Here is a 17,875-nt window from a genome sequence, read left to right on the forward strand (position 1 = left end):
TACACACACATTATCACTGATCCTCATACTCACCACATGAGAAAACATGCAGTCAAGCACCTTGCTAATAAAATCTGAGCTAATACTTGGACTAGGACAAAACTTAACTTGAATCAGCTGGACTATAAGCAGTCTTTTTTCTTTTAACTGCTGTTCCTATCACATTTAGGACATTTTCACTGAAAATGGGATTGTACTCTACTTGGGTATGCCAAATCGATTTATTTCACAATTATATTTCCTACATAACAGTATATTAAACAAATACACCAACATTAATTTTTCAAATCCAAGATAATGATTGATTTTCTACTTTACGCCTGTTCTAACATTAGCTTCTTGAACTTGTAGCTTTGAAATGAACTGCAGACTCCTCACTGACATGCAAGACACACCAGTATCTTACCAGCACCTGCTAACACTTGTTAACAAAACCAAAACTTGTCTCTGTAGACTATAATGTATGTCTTTATTGTTCATCTATCTTAATTTGGCATAAACACTTCATAATCTTACACCCACAAAACAACCTATGCTTCCAAAATAATTCATACCTGCACACGTTGGTAATGTCTGCACCTGAATAACCTTCCATGTTTTCTGCTATACTTGCAAGGTCAACATCATCGGCCAATTCCAGCTCACGGAGACTAATTCGTAGTAGCTCCTCCCTGCCTTTTGCTAACAATAGAAACAAATTTTAAAATGTAAGCCTTCAACATACACAAAGTGTTATTTTTTCTGAAGTCTACTTTCTGTGAGTTTTCCAACTCTTACAGCTCATTTGCCTAAAACTTTAAGAGCCATTCCTCACTGAATTTTAAATTTCCTAGTATCAAGGCTTTCAGACTCTAGATATAGCCAAACCGGTTAATATAAAGAAAGACATCCTACATTTGTCCCTTAAAGAAAGATATTACCAAATTTTTAAATCTCTTAAGCGAAACTACCTAAGACTTAACATGAGCTTCCAAACAAGATTCACATGAAGATACCTGACGGTAATGGAATGTAGATTCTTTTCTCAAGACGTCGTCTTAGAGCCTCATCAATATCCCAGGGAAAATTAGTGGCTGCCAGAACCATAACCATTTTGGAAGGGTCATCATTTTCAGAAGCACCTCCAACACCTAAAAGAAAGGTAAGGAGAAAGGAAAAAGACACTAGGTCATATTATACAAAATAAAGCTCTACTACTTAAAGGTAATCAAATATTTAGCACAACATTACAAAGTAATGTAACCCTCAAGCCTCCTTAAGACTTAGAAAACTGGCACACACGTACGTGAATTTGTGGTCCGAGTGAAATGAGTTCTTATAGCATGCAAATTTTAATAAGACCAGCTCAGCTCAAATACATACCAGTTTATTTTAATTTTCAAAAGCATACATATCCCCCTCTACGGCCAATTTATTTGCATTTATTTCAATTTCATGACTAAAAATAAGAGATCAGCGTACATGCCAAAGGGTGCTCTGTGAATAGCCATTATTTCTGGCATGACACCCATCAATGTTCCCAAATTTACTGCTGTGACTCTCCAGGACCTATCCGCCAGCCCCCTCTAGTCCTGTGCTGTCAGTTCATGCACAGGCTCATGCATACCGTCCATCTGAACCAGCAGCTCGGCTTTCACCCTTCTGCTTGCTTCGTGCTCTTCAGAAGTCCCTCTGCGACTACAAATGGAATCAATCTCATCAATAAATATGGTGGCTGGAGAATAAAATCGAGCCTGAAGGAAGAAACCATGCAATACCAGGTTTTTATTTCATTTAAAAATAAATCTACAGCAACTAGAAAATAGCTGAGGAGCCTGCCAAACTGTGTATCTCTCCCTCTTGTCCAAATATTGGGGCGAGAGGATAGAATTGGAACAGCTAAAACACAGCTTCTAATATGGACTCATCATATGCTTAAATATTACATGATTTTTTTTACCATTCAGTACTATAACTGGCTTTATACATTTACATTGTAAGTGATATAAATACAGGGTTATCCTGTGTACTACAACACATGAATAACTATGAAGGGAGAACATTACAGATACTGGTGTTTCAAGTTCCAGAAAAAATCTGGTTAAAGAGAATCATTAACCTTAAATAAAATTACATAGATTCCTTCTAAGAAATTCTAATAAAATTGCCATTTTTCATTTGGCTAATACAAGTACTTTTATCCTCTTAAGGATAAAAGAAGCGTAAATTTATATGGCCCAGAGGTTTTTTGAGAAAAAATTCACATAAACTTAAAATTTACCATTTAAACCATTTTAAAGTATACAATTCAATATTTAGTATATTCACAATACTGTGCAACCATCACCATTATCAAATTCCAGAATATTTTCATTGCCCCAGAAGGATAACCAAAAATTTCCCTTCCCCCAGCCCGTGGTAATCATTAATTTATTTTCTGTCTCTATGGATTTGCCTATTCTGGATATTTCAAATAAACGGGATCATACAATAAATACATGGCCTTTTCATGTCTGGCTTCTCTCCCTTAGCATAATGTTTTCAAGGTTCATCTATACGGTAGCATGTACAGTACTTCATCCCTTTTTATGGCTGAATATTCCCCAAGTTTATTTTTGTACCTTAAATGCATTTCTTCCTCAAACCAAAGAATAGGAAAGACTGATCCATTACATAATAGATTTAGTCAAGTATAAATCTAGTAAATAGCTCTATGAGACTCAACAGTTCGCCCTTCTCTTAAGGAGAATGAAGAAGCAAATTATTACAATAACTAAAGTTTGTTAATCATTTTTTAAACAAAATATGCAAACTTATAGAATCATTGCACAAGAATTTTGATCCTAAATGACAAAGATTTTTCAAAACATAGCTTGAGTGAACAAACAGCAATTTAAAGGTTTTTGTAAAAATAAAAGTCCACAGTGGCAAGTGAACATTACAGACTTGAACATGCAATTGTACTGGGCCTATCAATTCTTTTGGACCAGGAGGTTATAAAGTAGCACCCTTTTAAGGGGCAATTAACGGTGTTGAAAGCACTGTCTCTCCAAAGTATGAATTTAGTTTTAGTTTGTTCATATGGAAAATCCTAGTATTTAAATCTCCCTTTCTTTTCTAGTTGAAAATTTGGATCCTAAGTTATCAATTCCCTTCAAAGGGGTAATTTCATTTTAATAAAGCATCCTCATTGGATTTTAGGTACTATGTACCAAAAATTTTGTACTTTTCAAGAAATGGACTGAGGGAAAGAAAGGAAAAAAGAAAATTCACAATTGAAATTCTAGCTAAAAACCATCTGCCAACAGAACCTATACTGACACAAATAATATTTCAATCTGTTTGTTGCCACACCACGTGAAAACCAGACTGATTCTACCCAAATACTGAGGGTGTAAAGAATAGTCTGACTTAAAGCAGAGACTGTATGTAGCCCATGTAAAATTGGCTTTGGATGATCCGGGAAAGCACCGGAGAGAGACTTGGAGTGGACCAATGGTTTTTGCCTGCACAGCATCCCTTCCGGTAAGAGAAGCTCTCTTTTTCATTCATAAATCATCCTTTTTCCATTCTTATTCCACTACTTCAAAAGAGGCCAACTCTACGGGAGTCCCAGGGGTATGACTCAGTGGCCACTCAGATTACTCTAACTCTCTGGCCAAACTGGCGGGTTCAGGCATGGACATGTGACTCTAAACAAGCAAAACATTAATCCCTGGAATTTTGCTGGAAGAAATGAGGGCAAGTTTCCTTGGGATTACTATAAAGACAATAAAAATAAGGCTTAAACTTCTGATGACTATCTTAGCCACCACAGACCTGCCTGTAACGAGGTAAACAGAACCAAAAGTCAGAAACATTTCCGAGGACATCTGTATTGCTGGATCATGCTAGGCCTAAAAATCTAAAATGTAACTTGTGAAAATTCCCAGTTACCTGAACCAATATATTATTCTTTTTGTCTAAAATCATTTGACATTTGAAAATGAAAGTTAAATCAAGTTTTTGTATGTCTGTTACCATGTTGTGTAAAAAATCCTGGACAGATTTTTATAATATCTAAATGGCCTCATTTAAAATATAGGCCTTGAGGTATGCTCACTTTGAGAGATTCAGGGGCTGGAGGGGATGGGTACTCAAGAGAGGCAGTCATCTATAGAGCAGTCAAAACCAAGATGGAGACAGTACAATTTTACTCCTTGAGAAAGTCTATATGATGAACAGAAGAATATCAAGCTGGTTTCAAATATGAGCCCTAACCAAAATTCACAAAGGCAGAAGCTCCAAACTGCACGCACTAGTTTGTGATGAACCACTGCTCAAGTGGGTAACAAAGCAGCACGCTCAGATAAGCAGGGATTGATTTAATGATGGCTAAGATTTTCCAAGGAAACACCAGTGAAGCTGCTGAAAAATAAGCTGTTGGATAGGCCTTCATAAACCTCACTATAAAAACCATGCTAGTTAGTACTCGGTAAGAGGCTTTCCGCATAGAAGAAAATGGTCCGTTTTCTTGAATATAAAACCCTGCATTAGAAAATATGTCAAATAATTCTTAAAAAGGAATAGCTAATATCTATGAGCCCTTGTAAGTCAGGCTCCGTAGAATTAACATGTATTAGCTTGTTTTACCCACTGAACATTACAGAGGTAGGTCCTGTATTATTGGCCTCTTACAGATAAAAGCAACTCAGCATAAGGAAAGATATTTGCCCAGTTAGCCAGCTAGGAAAGTGACAGAGGTGGGATCTGAACCCAGGCCACCGACTGTACTGACCCCACACTTAAGTCATTTATTCTATTTAGCTGACATTTTTAAAAGGCCTGGTTATTCTGAAACACTGGTACTAATTTTTTTTCCCCCTTATGCAAAGGGCAAACTAATTTTTCAAAATGATCTCAGAGGTTGTCCATTGGATTCCTATTGTGGTTTGGACTATTAATAAGCCATTAAGAACCTGTTGGAATTTGCATCTTGCCTTATGAATTTCTCAAAGTTGAAGGAGAAAGAAAATGGGGATTGAAACAGGAAGCCTTTATATTAGGTTGGTGCAAAAGTAACTGCAGTTTTTGCAATTATTTTTAACCTTTTAAACCGCAATTATTTTTGCATCAACCTAATTAAGAAAATGGATAACCTGAAATTGTGAGGCTTTTTGTTTGCTTGGTTTGTCTTATTCTGAGCCCAGGAAGGAAGATCTGGTATATTAGCATGGGAATCTAAGGTTCTATTCCAGTATGATTAACAATGCAAGTCTCTGTCACTATCTACGTAATAAGCATCTGCCCTAATACATATAACTACACTATTTCTTAAATGAGGCAAGACTGAAAGAATCAGTGAAGCTTAACAAGGTCAAGTCTAAAAAGCTGCTGAAGTCAACCCAACACTCTACCAGCACTCGCTGGAGTGACACTTCTGCTGACACTCTGCTTAGTGGGAACGGACAAGCATAAAAGAACCTCAAAGTAAGAAACAAAGAACCTAATCCAAAGACTGTGTCATTAAAGCTGGCGCATTTGGTATAGTTAATAGACTGCAGGTGATCTAAGTTCCACAACTACATATGATGTTCACATTTTTATCATCATCGTAGTATAACTAAGCCTACTGATTTAAAAAACATAATTTCAAATTCCTACAGCAGATCCCATATCGTAAGCATGCCCGTAAGCTAACAGAGATGGCTCTTCCTCCAGAGGAAAGGGGACGAAGAGAATCTCAAGTTACTCATGTTAGTTAGGAGTCTAGCTCCGAGGGCACAGGCACATTTTCTGGGCACAGTGTCCCTGTGCCCGGCTATTCTATACACCGGAGACAGTTACAGCTCACTTTCTACCCTTTCAGAGGAAAAGACCATCAGAGTTGTCTCAAACATTCACCATTTCGAACAGAAGACGAACAAGCTTCTCCGACTCTCCTCTGTATTTGGAAGTCAGCGTTGATGAAGAGACATTGAAGAATGTTGTCTTGCATTCTGTAGCTACTGCTTTAGCAAGGAGGGTCTTTCCCGTGCCGGGCGGGCCAACCATCAACACTCCCTGTCGGGAATAGAATAGCATAAGTGAAGGGTTTATCTGCCATTGTTCTAATTCACAAGAATTCCATTACTAAGGATGAATTTTTCAACCAACTAATACATAATATTAAGACAAATTAAAGACAAACAAAGAAACAGAAGGATACTTTCCCACAAATTTACTTTATCCATTACAAAAGTAAAAAAATAACATTATTAAAATTTTAGAACTGAGAGATGAGAGAAGATGTTGAAAATATTGATGTTATAAGATCACACCCTAACGCACGCACCCTTAGCTACTGGATATGCTTCCTGCTAGCTCAAACACGTCAGTTATTTTTTTACACAGCTGGACTCAAAGTATGTCTATAGTCTTGTATCTTGCTTATCGCTAACATTTAAAGAACTTTTAAAAATAAGTGCAGAATTAGCCATTAGCACATTTTCTAAATCCAAGAGTTTTTTGATAGTCTCTTTTCAGATCTGCCCATGACTTTAAAAAGTCCTGATTAGATACGGGTACGTTTCAGTTCTTAAGAATATCTGCATTAGATGCAGATATATCTTAATTTCTTAAGAACAGGATACAAGTTCTGCAACATGACACATAAAAGGGAGTATTTTTGCATTGGGCAACTTGTTCACATTTGCAAATACAAGCTCATTCTAAATCTGCTCCTAGTCCAACTTCCTAAGATCACACTGTACCTATTTCTTATTCTGGGAACCCTGCAATAGCTTTTGGTCTAAACAAATTCTAAATAACACAACATACACTTTGTAATTTAAAATTTTCTTTACCTACTCTATTACTTTCTCCCTTCATTTCCCCAATACAGATAAATATTGGCTTTCTATAGCAATGCACTTGCCATTCCCGCTGACAATGCCGTACAGTAATGAACTTACTTTCCATGGTCTCCTAATGCCCTTAAAGAACTCTGGCATCCACATTGGTAACACCACAGCTTCCTTAAGCAACTTCTTAGCTTCTACCAAATCAGCGATATCATCCCTGAAAGAGAAGAGGTTTCATCAGCCACCTCTTAGATTATCTACTTAACTCCAGGCAGTCCTTGCTGAGAACCACTGGAAGCACAGGACTTCACGTTGCTGACGAATGCTAAGCGCCTCTCCCCAGACACTTGTGACCTAATACACTGTGACGAGGTCACGCCAACCGGCACATACAAGGAGACAAGCCGTACTTTCAGTTCTCGTCAGAGATGATTTTTCAGCTCGGCGAATGCGATCCCAGGTCTGTACGCCCCCTCATGTACTATTATGCCTTCTCATTTTAAATTCTTGCTCTTGTTTCTGATGCTCATTCCATAAACTCCATGACTTAGAAACAATGAGCCCATTTAAAGAATAAAAAACGATAAAGAATAAAAAAGGCATAAAGCAGAGACAGGCTGCAATACTGCCGCTCTGGCCCACCCCTCCTAAGAGGCATGCAGCACAGTTAGAGTATCACAGAGATGGCTACGAAGTCATCCCCACCCACTAGACCACCACCACCACCACCACCACCATTGGCACACATGGTATTTTCAGTGAAAATATATGTTCATTGTATATGTGTCAAATAAAAAAATATTTTTAAATATCCCCAAAACCACACCTAAAAATTTTGAAGGTCTTAACAAAAAATATGTAACAGAACATACCTAACTAACTTTGTGAGAAAGGGAGCTTTCATAACTAATTGTGATAAATTACAGTTCTCTGATTAGATACAATTTAATAAAGTTGAGAACTACTGCTCTACTAATAGGAAATAAAAGCAGCATCTACTAGATAAACCTATAGATAACAAGCAACACAGAAGCATAAGAATCACTGTCATTTCACCATTAGAGGATGTCCCTGCCCAAAAAAGATGAAATTTCTGTGATCTTATTCCCATTCTGTATTAAGATTTTTTTATTTAATAAAAATTTTTTTTTATTATTGATTAAAAGTTTCAGATAAAATATTTGGTACAGCCTGAACCAAAGTGATGTGTCACACTCTCATTGCATGTTCTCTGGTTCTGTCCCCAAGAACTGATCTTCAGTGTATGCCCACATGTGCTCCATTTTCTGTCCTAAAAGCATCAACAGCACCAATTATTTTGTTGAGATAGAACTTACCATCGAACATTGGGATTCTGAGAAATTATATCTCTCTCCAAAGCTTCTACTAAATCTTTATCATATCCAGTACTATCAAATTTATTTGTCTCTGGTTCTGTCACTGCAGCAGGTGATTTGCTCTACATCGGGAGAAAAAAACAAGAGCTTTTGACTCGAAAAATTATATTTTGTTTCTGTGAGTCAGAAACAAAGATTGGGCTCAAGTGATATTTTTTAAAAAGCTAATAAATGTAACAAAGATAGAATCAAAGACTATAATCAGAATTTCATACTCAATTTTTATTTTTACATAAAAGTATGGCAAAGGTGTTAAATAAAAATAAAAATATTATGCATATGAACTGATGAGAATCAAAATATTAATACTGAAATTAACTGTGGTCACTACTGTACATCAGGTACGTGTGACACATACCTCAACGAGCTAAAGGAGATAAGGCTACAGACAGATGACTTATTTAACTAAGATTATAGCACAGTCTTTAACCACCTACTCAGTCCTCATCGTTCCTAAAACTAAAACATCTCTTTCCACTATTCCCTCCCGCCCTCCAAAAGAGACCCCTCAGTCCTTAGGTGAGATTCCCTCCCAGCCTGTGATGCCAGTCATTGGGGCCACAGGTCCCCAACTGTACACTAAAGTACACCAGGAGACAGTGGCAAACTCACAGGGCACTGAAAGATATTTTAAATTTTTGAGGAAAACACAGCAACATCTGTTTAACACTGGGTGAGCTACCAGCTCAAGGTAGTCCCCAGTTTCTACATGAAGACTGCTACATTCCTTTCAGAAAAGCCATGTTTCTGTGAAAACTGGGGTTTTGACAGTTGCTGTGATAAAAGATATAGTGGGAAAAATCAATGTGGAAGAGGAATGAGGATAGGATGCCACTCTGACTCCAACGTCTGAGAAACTCTGCAGTGTCCAATAGGTGTTGTTAAGACATAAACAAAAAACAAACAAACAAAAAAGACATCAAGTTGTTTGAACCTATCTTCTTAATAAATGGATGGGTATTTTTTGTCCTAGAGGTGCTGTGAAAAAATTACTGAGCAACTCATGAATTTTATGAGCCAAGAAAATTTCTGAGGCTCTGCATTAGTGTAAATAATTGTTACCCCATCTCCATATTTTCTTTGCGCATAACACGATGATTTCTTTGTCAATGGTGCTGTCTAAAGTCTGTAGTAATGCCTAGACTTAACCAATATTTATGATATTCAAAGTCTTAACACTAGATGACCAAAGAAGCATCTGTCTCACAATTTACAGACTATTCAGTATCCAATACTAACCTAAAAGAAACAAGGTAGGTGTTGTATAGCATTTAAAGGAGGAGAAGGTTATCTTTCCTTCTAAGTATTTATGAAGCTGTTATTCATTCACAGATATTTACCAAGAATCCTTTTTGTGCTAGCAGCTGTGGGGGATAGAAAGAAGACACTGTCCCAACTACTGGGAACTTACACTGTAAACCCAGGAAGACACAAATAGAAGGCACTTTCTAGTTCTTTCTTTTCTTCCACAGAACACAGCACTGAGGGAATGTTTGTAGACAAAGCAAAACAAATTTAAGTTAGGCAGAAAGGAAAAAGGATTCCATAATAGGTCATCCAAAAGGAGTTACAGAATTCAAATGTTGACATTTTTAATAGGATTTTATTGAATTAGCTGAACTAGTGAAATTTCCTTTAAACACATAATAACTTGCTCAACGTGAAAATATTACCTATTACTAGGAGGTGAAAGAAGGCAGCAAAGATGTTAAAAAGAACGTAGACTCCTTTTTGATACTCAAAATGAAATTGAAGATGGACCAATTAACCAGGAGGTCAGTCCCTGGGTTTAAAACCAGTTATTTTAAAAGCTGGCAAAATTATACACACAAAATCCAAATTCATTGTCTCCAACCAGTTAATTAAAAAAGACATGTGGAGGGCATGGAAGCTGTGCAGCCTTCCCCCTACCTCGCCCTAATGCACCTGTTCCATCTGGCTGTTCTTGAGCTGTATCCTTTGTAACAAACCAGTCATCTAGTAAGTAAACTGTTTCCTGAGTTCCGTGAGCTGCTCTAGCAAATCACTGGGCCCAAGGAGAGAGTCCTGGTCTTCTCCGATTTGTACCAGTTGGTCAGAAGCACAGATGACAAGTGGACTTGCAATTGGCATCAGATATGGGGGAAGTCTTATAGGACTGAGTCCTTACTCTGATACTAACTCCAGGTAGATAAAGTGTCAAAATTGAGTTAAATTGTAGAACAGCAGCTTGGTGTAGGAAAAACCCCTATACACGTGGGGTACAGAAGTGTTCTGTGAGTAATGAGTAGACAGAAAACAGGGAGTGACTGTTTAATGGGGAGAGTTGCAGTTTGGCAAAATTAAAAACGTTCTGTGGACGATGGTAGTGGCAGCGCCACAACAATGTGACTTTCCTCAACTGCACTGAACCGCACACTTCAAATGATTAAAATGGTAAGTTTTATGTTCCATATATTTTAACCACTATATAAAAAAATAGTTTTTAAAAAGTCAATTGTATTTCTACATACTAGCAATCAATATGGGGACACTGAAAAAAAATACAATACCACTTATAATCACTTAAAACAATGAAATTCTTAGGTATAGAATCTAACAAAACATATGCCAAGACTTGCATTCTGAAAACTAAACAATGCCAATTGATGAAAAAACTCAAAGATCTAAACAAATGGAGATAAAAAACGTTTTCATGGATTGGAAGACTCAGCATAATAAAGATGTCAATTTTCCCCAAATTGATATAAAGGTTTAATGTTATTCTTATCAAAATCTCAAACAAGATTCTTTGTAGATGTAGAAAAGCTGAGTATAAAATTTATATAGATAAAGAAAGGAACTAGAATAGCTAAAACAATTTTTAAAAGGAAACATAAAATGGGATGACTCTATCCACCTAATTTCAAGACTTATTATCATAGCGATGGTAACCACGACCGTGCGGTACTCGTAGAGAGACATGTACCAATGAAACATAACAGAGAAGCCAGAAACAGACCCACTGATCAGTGTGCCCAACTGATTTCTGACAAAGGTACAAAAGCAATTCAATGGAGAAATAGCCTTTTCAACAAATGGTGCTGAGACAAATGGCAAAAAATAGGCAAAACATGAACCCTGACTTAAGGTCTCACATCTTACAATAAAATTAATTCAAAATAAGTCATAGACTTAAATGTGAAATGTAAACTTTCAGGAAAAAACAGAAAAGTTTTGGGACCTAGGGACAAGCAGAGTTAAGAACTTAACACCACATAGAAATAGCAGAGTTGGGGCTTAAATACAGTTCACCTGAATCCAAAGCCCATACTCGTAATCACCACGCCGTATTTTTGAGGTTTCTATTTTCCTGCCTTAAGCAAATATTAATTTAGTTTCTTTAGGAAAACCGATTTGTTGATTACAGTACTTCAGGTTCTATACATCATTTCTCAGGGTATAAAAGTATAGACATAAAATGAAAAAGGTATAGGACATTGAGCTGTGCTCTGCAGACCACAGAGGGTTATAAGGCTTTAACCCTATCCCTAGGAGACAGGCCAGGGAAACTCTGGTCCTGGTAATACTCCCGAAGGCCAGATTCCCCACACCTTTCCTTGTTTCAGGAACTAAAACAGGACTGCTGCTGCTGAAAGCATCGGGGTGTAGGATTATAGAACTACCTGGCCAGAGGGACTCAGGAGAACTAACTGTCCAGATGTACAAGGACAAGTGACCTCCAGAAACGAGGAGGCGGAGCAGGCAGATGGCACAAGATGCAAAGCTAAATGAACACCTGTATCTTTATCAACAAGGAAGGCTGTGCTGAAGTATGTGGCTTTGCTAGTTACTAGATGAGGTTCTCATGTAGAATTATAAAGTTCGGTTGTAAATCTAAAGAAAGAATGACGGAGGGGCTGATGAGAAGTTCTGAAAAGGAGCGGAAGGGTGGCACTGGGGACTTTGCCTTTTGCGACAGTTCTTACTTTGCCCAGGTGGTGCAGAGGGGTCCTCTGGCACAGCAAGCCAAACAAGTTACCCTGTATGTTACTACATCACAGCCACGGGATACGTGCCTTGCGCAGGGAGCGGGAAGAGGTAGAAGTAAAGGGGACAGAAACAAAGCTCTCAGACTCCCATGTGTTTCTTATTACAACAGAGTATAAGCCCTCAAAAAAATGTTAATTGGCACTGAAATCTTGGTTTCTAACTCCCATTCCTCACTAATAGTAACCATGCGGGATGAGCCTGGAATACCCTATTGTGCCAGAAAATGAGGAAATGCTCAGAGAACGATGAGCACACGTCAAAAAGACATAGGATTCAGCTTTAAGGATCTCCCAGTCCTCAAATTTTGAACAATTTTAAGCATCAAATAATGACTGTAACAGATTATAACTCACTTAAAAAAATAAGAATTTACGAGTCCCTACTGATATAATTAAATAATGGAGAAGACAAAGCTTTTCCCTACAGTGAAGTGCCAATTAATTAATCTAGAAGAAATAGTGACATTTAAAAAATATCATGATTTGCAATTCATAGAAATAACTGATTCAAGCAAGAATCACTGAATGCTAAAACAAGTACATAAAATTTTGAGGAGAAACAGGATATTTGCATAGTCTCAAAGTATCTTTCCACAAATTATAAAGAGAAAAAGAGGAACTTTATAATGGAGGGACGTGGCAGATACCACCTTAACCAAGAGATCCAATTTCTCGTGAGTAACAGAACAAATAAACATCCTGGGCCTCCTTACATGATACACTGAGATTAAAATTTCACTTCAGTGGTATTCCTGATGAAAACGCATAACCTTGATCTAATCCGGAGGAAACCTCAGACAAACCCAAACTGAGAGACATTCTACAAAAAAACTGGCCTGTACTCTTAAAAATGCCAGGCAATAAAAAGACAAAAGCTGAGGAAATGTTCACATTTAAAGAGACTAAAAAAACATGAGAACCCTTTATTTGTGGGGCTTTCCTGCCTTTTAGTGGATTCTGCTTGGATATTATCACTGGGTTGTTAACACCAAAAATAATTATGATGAAAAACCTGGGGCTCAGATTATAATAATAATGTTAAAAGAAATGAAGTTTTTTTGTTGGGAATATTTTCTTTTGTCCATGTCTGAGTGCCTATTTTTTATTGAATTGGTTGACTTTTTATTTTTGAGTCTTAGCAATTTTTGTATGATTTGGATACAAGTCTTTCGTCAGATACAGGTACCACAAATATTTTCTACCAATCAAGGGATCACCTTTTCATTTTCATAATAATGTCATCTGAAGATAAGATGTTAATGTTAAGGAGTGTTATCTTTTTTATTTCATGGTCTGTGCTTTTTAAATCTAATCTAATAAATCTTTGGTTACCTCGAAAAGAAACATGAGAACTAAATGCAACATGTGATTTTATACTGGATCCTGGCACAGGGGAATAAAGCTAAAGTGACGTTAGATAATTGACTAAAATTTTTTTTTTTTTTTAAGATTTTTATTGCGGATGGGGAACAGGACTTTATTGGGGAACAGTGTGTCAATTTTAGTTGTGGAGGGTGCCATCTAGCTTCAAGTTGTTGTCCTTTCAGTCTTAGTTGTGGAGGGCGCAGCTCAGCTCCAGGTCCAGTTGCCGATTTTTCTAGTTGCAGGGGGCACAGCCCACCATCCCTTGGAGGGAATTGAACCGGCAACCTTGTGGTTGAGAGGACGCGCTCCAACCAACTGAGCCATCTGGGAGCTCAGCGGCAGCTCAGTTCAAGGTGCCGTGTTCAATCTTAGTTGCAGGGGGCGCTGCCCACCATCCCTTGGGGTACTCGAGGAATTGAACTGGCAACTTTGGGGTTGAGAGCTCTCTCTCCAACCAACTGAGCCATCCCGGAGGCAGCTCAGCTCAAGGTGCCGTGTTCAATCTTAGTTGCTGGGGGCAGAGCCCACCATCCCTTGCGGGATTCGAGGAGTTGAACAGGCAACCTTGTGAGAACCCACTGGCCCATGTGGGAATCGAACTGGCAGCCTTCGGAGTTACGAGCACGGAGCTCTAACTGCCTGAGCCACTGGGCCAGCCCCCTAATTGGCTAAATTTTATTAAGTTCTGTGGATTACATAACAGTACTATAGAAAGGTAAAATTTATGGCTTTTGATATCTGTATTGTGTTTAAGTACAACAATGTCCTAGTACTTAGGAAATACACTCTAAAATATTTACGGGTAAAAGGCCATGTTATCTACAACTTACTCCCAGTGCTTCAGGAAAAAAAAAAGACAGACAGAGAGTAAATGATAAAGCAAAAGGGGCAAAATGTTAATAATTAGTAAAACTGGGTAAAGAATATATGGAAGTTCCTTATACCACTCCTACAACTTGTTTTCAAGTCTGAAATTATATCAAGATATAGAGTTACATAACCAACCAAAAATATCTGTTGAATAGTGAGTGGGAAAAATCCTAGCCTAGGTGGATTTGATTAAGGTTTTCTTATAGTCTGGCAGTTTTAATGACTAAAAATTATTAAAATCTGTACAGTCTTCATTTTTTAAAGTTAATAACTTTTTCATTTATGAAAATCAGCATTTACCTTTTCCTCTCTTCCTTTATTCTGTTCTTTCTTTTCTCGACAACGAACAGCTTTCCCTCTGTCATTGTGAAGATTATGTGCAGATGGACGGTGAACTCTGACAGTTGTACTTGGACGGTTACTGTGTGGTTTAGGGTCACTGCTTTGAGAAGACTGGCGTTTTCTAGGACCTGGTGAGGGTCTAATCAAACACAACATCATTAAAATTAATCAACTCCTGGAGTGAGGTCAAATATAAATGAACACACACTAGTGTATAAGAGTTTATGAACTACAGAAGCCAAGGCAATAATTGAACACAAGGTAGGACTGAATAAACTGAAGGTCACTGAAATCTAAGATCAAACGTTTAATTTGACAGCTGTGTGTGGTGATTTAATGAGAGGACTGGAATGCAGTGTGGTCACATGGGAGACATAATGAAAGGCAAGTGATTGTCACCTCTCCTTCGAAAGGAAATTAGCTGTTGTATACCAAGGAGGGATTGAGAAATTAGTCTGATTCTTGGAAACTGAAAACAGAGCAATTATCAGAGAAGAGAGTACTATCAAAAGAATCAGAATACAGTGCAGGTGTAGAATTAACATTTATCCACTCGTATATATGCAATTTGGTACCATTTTATTTAGACTGTTTCATAGTTCTCATGTTTTAATTCACAAAATTTAATCATTTTCCTATTACAAAACTGATATAAGCACTAGCTCTGCAGACAGTACTTTACATTTGTACATATCACCTCATTTCAGTTTTATTTCTATGGCAGGAGTCAGACCTCTCAAATATTTTTTATGCTCTTACTATGCCCCTAGACTTGGTTGGGGTCATTAAAATAAGCAGTAACAAAGGCAGAGGCGTCCTATCCTTAAATACCTCTAGTTAAGAAAGAAGAAGATATGTAAAACTAGGCAAGTGCTACTCTAGAAAGTGTGAGACACACCTGGTGTGATGGCAATAGCCTCATGAAGACAGAAAATAAATTGGGCCTCTAAACACAATAATTGAACTGAATAAGAGGGTGCAACTGCAGACAAGAAAATCAACAAAGGAGCAATAAAATTAAAATGAGCTTCATCTACGTAAAGGAATATGAAGACACTACCGATAAAGACAATGGTGAGCATTGCGACATGATATTGAACAGATACAATGGTTCAGTAAGTAGATCTGAATACAGAGGCTTGGCTTTTAGCTAACTGCCACTGAAAAGCTTTTAGAAAGACCTTAGTATATCTTTTTCAGGTATACTAATAAAGAAAACATAGAAAGCAGGGAGATGTTTGTAGGTTACAAATGTCATCAAGGCACAAGATGAGAGCCTAGCTGAAGACAGTAAGAGTCCAAGAGACACACTACTAAAAAAGACATTCCTAAATGTGGAAATCTGAAAATGAGAATTTGGGAGGATGATAAAGCCAAACCAATGTATGTGTGGAAAGAACAACGGTGGTTCAATTTTGGATTTAGAAACTTGGATTGCCAACTGGAGATACTCCCTTAAAATATGTATTTATTTTTTCCCTTACTAGAAAAATAACACAAAATAGACACTGAAATATAATAAAGCACAAAGAATTTTTAAAATGTCCCCTGTAAAAAGCTAAAACCATTCCCCTTAAGATCAAGGCAAGGTTGCCCACTTTCTCCACTTCTATTCAACATAGTGCTGAAAGTTCTAGCCACAGCAATCAGACAAGAAAAAGAAATAAAAGACATCCAAATCAGTAAGGAGGAAGTAAAATTGTCATTATATGCAGATGACATACTATATATAGAGAACCCTAAAGACTCCACCAAGAAACTATTAGAGCTGATAGGTGAATTTAGTAAAGTAGCAGGATACAAAATTAATATTCAGAAATCAGTTGCATTTGTATATACCAATAATAAAACATCAGAAGGAGAAATTAAAAAAACAATCCCATTTACAATTGCTTCAAAGACTATAAAATACCTGGGAATAAATTTAACCAAAGAAGTAAAAGATCTGTACTCAGAAAATTATAAGACACTGAAGAAAGAAATGAAAGAAGATATAAATAGATGGAAATCTATATAAATAGATGGAAATCTACCATGTTCATGGATAGGAAGAATTAATATAGTTAAAATGTCCATACTGCCTAAGGCAATATACATATTCAATGCAATTCCTATCAAACTACCAACGACCTTTTTCACAGAAATAGAACATATAATCCTAAAATTTATATGGGACCATAAAAGACCCCGGATAGTCTCAGCAATTATGAGAAATAAGAACAAAGTGGGAGGTATAACGATATCTGACATCAAATTATACTACAAGGCTACAGTAATCAAAACAGCATGGTACTGGCATAAAAACAGACACATAGATCAATGAAACAGAATAGAGAGTCCAGAAATAAATCCATGCCTATATGGCCATTTAATCTATGACAATGGAAGCAAGAATGTACGGTGGGGAAAGACAGTCTATTCAATAAATGGTGCTGGGAAACCTGGACAGAAACATGCAAAAAAATGAAGCTGGAACACCTCCTTACACCATATACAAAATAAATTCAAAATGGCTTAAAGACTTAAATGTAAGATCCGAAACCATAAAATTCCTAGAAGAAAATATAGGGAGAAACTTCACAGACATTACCCGGAGATTTTCCCCTTGAGCAAGGGAAGTCAGAGAAAAAATAAACATGTGGGATTACATCAAACTAAATAGTTTTTTCACAGCAAAGGAAACCATCAATAAAACAAAAAGGGACCCTACTGAATGGGAAAAGATATTTGCCAATGATATTCTGATAAGGGGTTAATATCACAAATTTATAAAAAACTCACTCAACTCAACTCCAAAAAACAAACAACCCAATTAAAAAATGGGCAGAGGACACGAAGAGACATTTTTCTAAAAAGAACATACAGATGGCAAACAGACATATGAAAAAATGCTCAACTTCACTAACCATCAGAGAAATGCAAATAAAAACCACAATGAGATACCACTTCACCGCAGTCAAAATGGCTATCATCAATAAATCAACAAACAACAAGTGCTGGCAAGGATGTGGAGAAAAGGTGCACTGTTGGTGGGATTGCAGATTGGTGCAGCCACTATGGAAAACAGTATGGAGGTATCTCAAAAATCTGA

At 37.1% G+C, this 17,875-nt stretch overlaps 1 protein-coding gene across 2 annotated transcripts in view; it reads right to left on the minus strand.

Moving 5' to 3' along the window:
- Positions 1-17,875, minus strand: part of KATNA1 (katanin catalytic subunit A1) — a 35,594-nt gene that overhangs the window by 1,809 nt on the left and 15,910 nt on the right. For both annotated transcript variants that reach the window (XM_033101538.1, XM_033101546.1), the window contains exons 4-10: positions 14,743-14,923; positions 8,138-8,259; positions 6,912-7,017; positions 5,863-6,021; positions 1,607-1,733; positions 996-1,130; positions 555-681 (exon numbers count right to left, since the gene is read on the minus strand). In XM_033101538.1, coding sequence (XP_032957429.1) covers positions 555-681; positions 996-1,130; positions 1,607-1,733; positions 5,863-6,021; positions 6,912-7,017; positions 8,138-8,259; positions 14,743-14,923 — 957 coding nt within the window. The remainder of the gene's footprint in view (positions 1-554; positions 682-995; positions 1,131-1,606; positions 1,734-5,862; positions 6,022-6,911; positions 7,018-8,137; positions 8,260-14,742; positions 14,924-17,875) is intronic.

Source organism: Rhinolophus ferrumequinum, chromosome 3 (assembly GCF_004115265.2).
Source record: "Rhinolophus ferrumequinum isolate MPI-CBG mRhiFer1 chromosome 3, mRhiFer1_v1.p, whole genome shotgun sequence".
NCBI lineage: Eukaryota > Metazoa > Chordata > Mammalia > Chiroptera > Rhinolophidae > Rhinolophus > Rhinolophus ferrumequinum.